We start from the raw sequence: 8321 nt of genomic DNA, 5'->3' as shown, positions 1-8321 counted from the left end.
AGATAAAAATATAATTTACTAACTTATAACTTATTATAAAAAATGGCTAAAGACCAAATACATCTGAATATATAGTTTGTTACTATTTTCTTATTGCACGGACTTAAGTTAAAAATGCTTGACCCTACACTTTCTACTATTTTTCACATAAGTCGTTAACGATTTTGTATTGTTGTTATTATGTATAGTATAAAAAAATATTATTTTGTCCGGAATAAACTGGGAGAAGAAAGAAAACCCAGCAGGAAGTTATTGGAAACTGTACATAAATAAATAACATCACTCTCTTTCTCTCTCACACATACACACTGACACACACTCTCTATATAGTATCTGGTCCGTCGATCCAGCTACGCTTTTCACAGTTCTCTCTCCCCGCTGTCTCCGTCACTACCCAACTACTACCACCACCGTCTCTCGGCTCCGGTCACATAGACTCCTTATATTAATCGACAGGCGTCGTGGATCTGATTAGATCCGTGGCTCTCAATCAAGCCCCTGTGCAATGGAGGAGGCTCTCGAAATGGCACGCGCCAAGGACACGAAAGAGAGAATGGCTGGAGTAGAGAGGCTTCATGAACTTCTAGAAGCTTCGAGGAAGAGTTTATCGTCTTCGGAAGTTACTTCTCTTGTCGATTGTTGCTTAGATCTCTTGAAAGATAACAATTTTAGGGTTTCGCAAGGGGGCTTACAGGCTCTTGATTCTGCTGCGGTTCTTTCCGGTGAACACTTGAAACTTCATTTCAATGCCCTAGTTCCTGCTACTGTTGAGCGTCTCGGCGATGCTAAGCAGCCCGTTCGCGATGCGGCTCGACGCCTCTTGCTCACTCTCATGCAGGTAAGGTGTCGGTGTGTGTATTTTTACTGTCACTTTATAGTGAGATTTAATTGTTTTTCACTCATGCTTTGGGTATTTATAACAGCTCTTTTTGGTGATCGAACTTATATATCTTGAATTCTTATTTGTAATTGTGGGACTCTCGGGTAGAGTATTAGAAGAGAGATCGATTAGATGATGAACTATTGGTTCTAAGCCATCTGTGTGTTTCTTATGGATTGCTATGTCCAAGTATTTCGAGTCTGCATTTCTCATGTCTTGATGTGGATCAAAAGATAAAATTTTCTACTGAAGGTTTACAGTGGGAATTGATAATTTCAATTTCCGTAATTTGTTACAGAATCAGGTTTCTTTGGCAGTCATTTGTCATTAGATACTATTTCCGGTTAATTTTTGGTACAAGTTTGGTTTTTTCTTCACTTTGTTGCTAGCAAGGCCGATATCTGATTATTTTGAGTTGATTATATTATATTTAGTGATTGGGTCACAATGTCCTAATTTTATTACAAGCATGTGCTGATTTAAATCAGGAGTAGTATTTACATCAATCTTGTTCATGATCTACAAATTGCCCTGGGGGATCTTACATTTGAAACTGTGAAGTGCATTCGGTTCACTTGTTGCAAGTCATATGGGGTGTCATGGCCTTGCGATTACCTGTGGGCCCAAATTGAGTTTCTTATGTTGCCCAACACGACTTGCATAAGTTGTAGTCCGTTGGTAACACATTGTGCCTTTATCCATAAAAGACTGAGGATTTTAATGTAGTACTTCCTAAAAGGAGTGTACAAAGGGCAACTTGGACACACAAACTTATCGGATTTACAAGGATTTGGAGGGAAGTCTTTATGTGCTGCATTTCCCTTGCATTTTGCTAGAGAGCATTTGTGTGACTCAACCCATGGCTTTCTTTTCATGAAGGAGTTATTATATATTTATACAAACCCATTAAAATAATCGGATTGGCAGATTATCGTTAATATCTTCCCTAGGCATTCTATGATCTTATCAATTACATTAAGCATTCAAGCTCAACTATACCGATGGCAAATTACAATGCCATTATAGTCCCTGTTACCCTGTATGAGTCTTTTTACATGAAATTTCTGTCTTTACAGCCTTAGGGGTATATTCTTTAGGATGAATTGAGCTTAACTGTGATTTGTTTGCTCAGTTTGTAGATGCCTACTCAAATTGAGTTTATTTACTTTTGGCCTACCCTTAATGAATGTGTCATTGCTCAGCCTTGTATTTATATAGTTTTTATTTTCAGTGATCTCATTGTAGTTAGATTGGTTGTACAAAGTTTTTTTTTTTATGGGTGCAACTAGCTGAAAAGCTTACTAGCTTGCATGTTGGTGGTGGTGCAGGTTTCATCTCCAACTCTTATTGTGGAAAGAGCTGGATCTAATGCCTGGACTCACAAAAGCTGGAGAGTTAGAGAAGAGTTTGCAAGAACTGTGACATCTGCCATTGGTCTATTTGCATCTACAGAGCTACCCCTGCAACGTGCTATTCTTCCTCCTGTATGTTCTTTTCTATTGTTTCATAAGTGGCTTTTAGTTTCACTGTTTACAACATGCAAAAAAAAACATACTAATGCCTACACTCTCCCCTCTCTTATCTTCATGTGATCAGATATTACAGATGTTATACGACCCTAATCCAGGTGTGAGAGAAGCCGCTATTTTATGCATCGAGGAGATGTATGCTCAAATTGGGCCTCAATTCCGTGAAGAACTCCATCGCCATCAGCTTCCATCATCAATGGTGATTATGTTAGAGCTAGTATTACTGTTACAGTTCATATCTCTTTATGTTTTCTTCAACACACTGACTTGAAATGATTTCAGGTAAAAGATATCAATGCCAGATTAGAAAGAATTGAACCAAAACGTCCTTCAGAAATACGAGTCAATACTTATCCTCCTACTGGTGCCAAGTCTTCTAACCATAATCCCAAAAGAAGCAGCCCAAAAGCCAAGGCTTCCTCTCGTGAAGTTTCCCTTTTTGGAGGTTAGTTAGTCATTCTCATATATATATATATTTAGCATATGTTTATAGGTTCAATGCAAGTAATTTCCCTCTTTCGTTGTTTTCTTTTCTAGGGGATAGTGATGTCACTGAAAAGCCTGTAGACCCAATAAAAGTGTATTCAGAGAAGGAGCTGATCCGTGAGTTTGAGAAGGCTGCTTCAATCCTTGTTCCTGAGAAAGATTGGTCTGTTCGTATTGGAGCCATGCAAAGACTTGAAGGCCTTGTCATTGGAGGTATGTATTAGTTTACTCATATTTTCCTTTTAAAAATATTCAACACAACACAAACTTGTAGTAGACTCTGACTGATATTCCTTTCATTTGTCAATTGCCACACCAGGTGCAATTGATTATCCATGTTTCCGTGGCCTTCTAAAGCAACTTGTTGGTCCTCTAAGCACACAGTTAGCTGATCGAAGGTCCAGCATAGTTAAGCAGGTATAGCATGCATTGTAATATTTTACCTGAATCATCTTGATCTCCAGCTGTAAATCATTCTAACCTTTTTATTACAATGTGTGTGCTAGGCTTGCCACTTACTGAACTTTCTATCTAAAGAGCTTTTGGGAGATTTTGAGTCATGTGCAGAGATGTTCATTCCTGTGAGTAATACAGACTTATCTTTCTTCTTTGAAAGAAGCTATAGTTTTCTTTTCCCAATACCTTTCTGACACATAATTTGACATTCAGGTCCTTTTCAAACTTGTGGTGATCACTGTTCTTGTAATTGCAGAGTCAGCAGACAACTGCATAAAAACGGTATCTATTTACCTCTATTATATATTCATTTTCTGCATTCTATTTCTTCTTACACACTTCTTTTTCCAGATGTTGCGTAACTGCAAAGTTGCCCGGATACTTCCTCGTGTTGCTGACACTGCAAAACATGACCGCAGTGCGATACTTCGTGCCAGGTGTCAATTCCCTCTTTTAACCTTGATTCAGTCAAGACTCAAGACCATATATTACTATTTGCTAATATCATCACATTTCAATTTTACAGATGCTGTGAGTATGCTTTATTGATACTGGAGTATTGGGCTGATGCTCCTGAGATACAACGTTCAGCTGATCTGTATGAAGACCTTATTAAATGCTGTGTGGGAGATGCAATGAGCGAGGTCTTTTTTTTAAGTCTCTTGTTCTTGTTATTTTACTATTATTATTACAAGTAATTAACACGTGTTGGGAACTGAACAGGTGCGGGCAACTGCTAGAGCATGCTACAGAATGTTCTCCAAGACATGGCCTGATCGTTCGCGTCGATTGTTTTCATTGTTTGATCCTGTTATTCAAAGGGTATGTATGTCTTTTCCCAAATAAGACGAACCATCTTCATCATTTAATAATATATTTTTTTTATGCACAGATAATAAATGACGAGGACGGGGGTATGCACAGGCGACATGCATCACCTGTAGTTCGTGAGAGGACCCCACAAACATCATCACATAATAACAGTACTTCAACTCTATCAGGATATGGAACTTCAGCAATCGTTGCAATGGACAGAAACGCAAGCTTACCTTCTGCACCCTCACCTTCTCTCTCATCCTCCCTTTTTTCATCACAACCAAAATCCATGAGCAAGGCCCCTGAACGCAGCCTAGAAAGCGTCTTACATGCCAGCAAACAGAAGGTCACTGCCATTGAAAGCATGCTTCGAGGCTTAGATTCCGGAAGAGTTCGATCATCAAGTCTCGATCTTGGTATAAGTTTTGATTCAAATCATCATCCTTCATCATTTTAACATGCTATAATTATCATTATGTTATATTTATTTTTGGAATGGCTAATTTTGTTTTTTATCTATTGGTCCTAGTACAGGAGTGGACCCACCTTCATCTCGTGACCCACCATACCCTCTTGCAGCCCCTGCTTCCAATAGCCTCGCAACCTCTTTATCTTTAGATTCTACTTCCGGTATCTCAAAAGGCAACAACCGAAACGGTGGCTTGGGTTTATCAGACATCATCACTCAAATCCAAGCTTCACGCGATTCTTCCAAGCACCCGTATCGCAGTGGTAATAACACCACAAACACACATGAAAACTTTTCATCACTTTCATCCTACACAACAAGACGAGGCTCTGAAAGAAGCTCTTTCGAAGACAACAATGATATCAGAGAAGCCAGACGATCAGTCAACTCGCATCATACAGACACTAGACACTATTCAGAATACTCACATAATACTAGTCACGTCCCCAATTTTCAAAGACCACTTTCAAGAAAGAATATTCCCGGGAGAATGGCATCAAACAGACGAAGGAGTTTCGATGAGAGCCAATTCTCACCCGGAGAGATGTCAAGCTATACAGACGGGCCATCTTCTCTTAATGACGCGTTAAGCTCCGGTCTCAATTCCAGCTCAGACTGGAACGCCAGGGTGGCGGCTTTCAACTATTTACACTCGCTACTCCAACAAGGACCAAAAGGTGTTCAAGAAGTCACACAAAGTTTTGAGAAAGTCATGAAGCTATTCTTCCAACACTTAGACGACCCTCACCATAAAGTCGCACAAGCCGCGTTAACAACACTCGCTGACATCATCCCTGCTTGTCGAAAGCCTTTCGAAAGTTACATGGAGAGAATATTACCACACGTGTTTTCCCGGCTAATCGATCCAAAGGAGTTAGTTAGACAACCATGTTCAACAACTTTAGAAATTGTCGGGAAAAGTTACGGTGTGGATTCACTTTTACCCGCGTTACTCAGGTCATTAGACGAACAACGATCCCCGAAAGCGAAACTTGCTGTGATTGAATTTGCTATTATTGCGTTTAACAAACATGCGGGAAACTCAGAAGGTGCTGGGAATAGCGGGATTTTGAAACTATGGCTTGCTAAATTAGCTCCATTGGTTTATGACAAAAATACAAAACTCAAAGAAGCGGCTACAACGTGTATTATATCGGTTTACTCTCATTTCGATTCGACTTCTGTTTTGAATTATATCCTTAGTTTATCGGTTGAAGAACAGAATTCTTTGAGACGTGCATTGAAGCAACATACGCCTCGGATTGAAGTGGATTTGATGAATTATTTACAACAGAAGAAAGACAGATCACAACGCGCGAAATCTTATGATCCGTATGATGCTGTTGGGACCTCTTCTGAAGAAGGATATGTTCAGGTGACTAGTACTAAAAAGACTCCATTGTTTGCAAGGTATTCTGGTAGTTCTATTGATAGTAGTGATGGTGGTAAGAAATGGGGATCGGGTTCTGGTCTAGAAGCATCTACACAGATTGTAAGACATGATGGAAGTGATGATAATCTGTATCAAAGTCTTGATTCCAATAATGGCAATGCACTTTCTTCTAAGGATGCAAAGTATGTTGCTAGTTCCATGATGTCAGAAAGTTTAGACATGGAGGCTGCTTCAACACCGCGTTTCAATGGACGACAGGTTGATATTGAGGGTCCAACTGATTTGGAACTTAATGTCACAAAACTTGCAGCTTTGAAGATCAATTCTTCCCCTGATACAAGACCAAGCATCCCTCAAATCCTTCATCTTGTGAGTTGTGGTTCTCGAGTTTATTAATATTTACAAATTTAACCTTGATAACTTACATTGTTATTGGTCTGCTTAGATTTCTAATGGGACTGATGAATGCTCTACAACAACCAAGCGCACTGCCTTACAACAGTTGGTTGATGCTTCTGTTGCCAATGATTCCTCCGTATGGACAAAGGTACACATCGAATGCACATACTGATAAAAATAATTATATTTATATATTTATGTTTGTTTGATTGATGTATTTGGTTGCAGTATTTCAATCAAATTTTGATGGTGATACTTGAGGTTTTGGAGGACACCGATCCATCGATTCGGGAGCTTGCTCTGTTGTTAATATCGGAAATGTTGAAGAATCAGGTAAGCCTTTTAATCTTTCATGCTGTGTTGCTATATACTAAATATAATTCAAGTTTTTTGTGACACATTTAAAGTTTTTCTTCCAATGATATCTCCAGAAAGATGGCATGGAAGATTCTATTGAGATTGTAGCCGAAAAGTTACTACATCTTACGAAAGATACAATCCCAAAAGTAGGTTTTCATCATCAAAATTTGACTTGTCTTGATGGAGAATTGTTATTTATAATGTTTCCACTGAAATGCAATGGTAGGTATCAAATGAAGCAGAACATTGTTTAAGTGTTGTTTTTTCTCAGTATGATCCATTCAGATGTTTAAGTGTAAGTTATTGTACGGATTGCAAAAATGTTTTGTTTTCTTTTTTTTATAGGAATTTCTATGCATTAAACTTTTATGTTGTGAGGTTGTAGGTTATCGTTCCATTATTGGTTACTGAAGATGAGAAAACTCTTGTTGCGTGTATAAACTGTTTGACAAAGGTAGAAATTTCTGATGAAACCCAAAAGCAGCAATGCAGTTAAGGAAAGAGTTGCATAAAATGATTTTGTTTTGTTTTTGTGACACAGCTTGTGGGTAGGCTTTCACAGGAGGAACTAATGGGTCAATTAGATTCCTTTTTGCCTGCTCTTTTTGATGCTTTTGGTAATCAGAGTGCCGATGTCCGCAAGGTAAATATTATTATTTACAAATTACAAATTAATGTGTTTAAAATAATTAGTAATTAATTTGTTTGCTTGTTGTTGGTGGTGGCAGACTGTTGTTTTCTGTTTGGTGGATATCTACATAATGCTTGGAAAAGGGTTTTTACCATATTTGGAAGGACTCAACAGTACACAGTTACGGTTAGTAACGATATATGCAAACCGTATATCACAAGCCAGGACGGGAGCTCCTATCCAGGACTAGCAATGATGAGATGAGATGAGATGTTCATTTTGGCTGTGAATCAATCTTTTGTATATTTGTATGTCTTGTGTGATGTGATGTGTTGTGTTGTGTGCATTCCGTTAAAGGTTTTAAGAGGGGGGTTTCTTTGTATGTTATTTGTTTTTTATGGCTTCATTTTTGCCCCTTTTTGTTTATTATTACAACACTTGATTTGATTGGAGTGGAAGAGTAGTGAATTCGTTAAAGGTTTTGCTATGGTATTGTTGACTTGTTGTGTAAAAACTTATAGGATTATGATGCACGAGGACAAGTGGCTGTCATTTTTAGAGTTGGGGTGTTTGGATAGGAAAAAAAGAAAGTGTTTATTGTTTATTCTCATCATAATAAGCTAAGTTGTTTGGATAAAATCTTTAAAAATCAGTTTATTGTGTTAGGAATAAGCTAAATAAGCATCTCCCTCCTTATATATTATTTATTGCTTATTCCCACCATAAATAAGCGAAGAAGCTAATCCAAACTCCCGCTTAATATACATGGACCAATCCAATAGTTTTATTCATGACCAAACAATGTCAAAACTTTTCTCCTTGCAAGTTTTGATCCATAAAACATGGGTTACTTTTCCAAACTACAAGAAACTTTGGGGCCGACCCAAAAACAGATTCAACGA

At 38.2% G+C, this 8321-nt stretch overlaps 1 protein-coding gene across 1 annotated transcript; it reads left to right on the top strand.

The window, feature by feature from the left end:
* The first annotated feature begins 253 nt into the window (after positions 1-253).
* On the top strand, positions 254-7896 carry LOC111907683 (CLIP-associated protein). Its single transcript, XM_023903497.3, has 20 exons — positions 254-838; positions 2209-2364; positions 2477-2608; positions 2692-2854; positions 2947-3108; positions 3215-3312; positions 3402-3476; positions 3565-3633; positions 3703-3788; positions 3878-3995; positions 4075-4173; positions 4244-4583; positions 4702-6398; positions 6475-6576; positions 6657-6761; positions 6860-6934; positions 7015-7083; positions 7174-7242; positions 7330-7431; positions 7517-7896. The coding sequence occupies exons 1-20, from the start codon at positions 506-508 to the stop codon at positions 7667-7669; spliced, it is 4203 nt and encodes a 1400-aa protein (XP_023759265.1). The 5' UTR covers positions 254-505; the 3' UTR covers positions 7670-7896.
* The last annotated feature ends 425 nt before the right edge of the window (positions 7897-8321 follow it).

Source organism: Lactuca sativa, chromosome 8 (genome assembly GCF_002870075.4).
Source record: "Lactuca sativa cultivar Salinas chromosome 8, Lsat_Salinas_v11, whole genome shotgun sequence".
Taxonomy (NCBI): Eukaryota; Viridiplantae; Streptophyta; class Magnoliopsida; order Asterales; family Asteraceae; genus Lactuca; species Lactuca sativa.
This window is presented reverse-complemented; position numbering and strand designations above follow the sequence as displayed.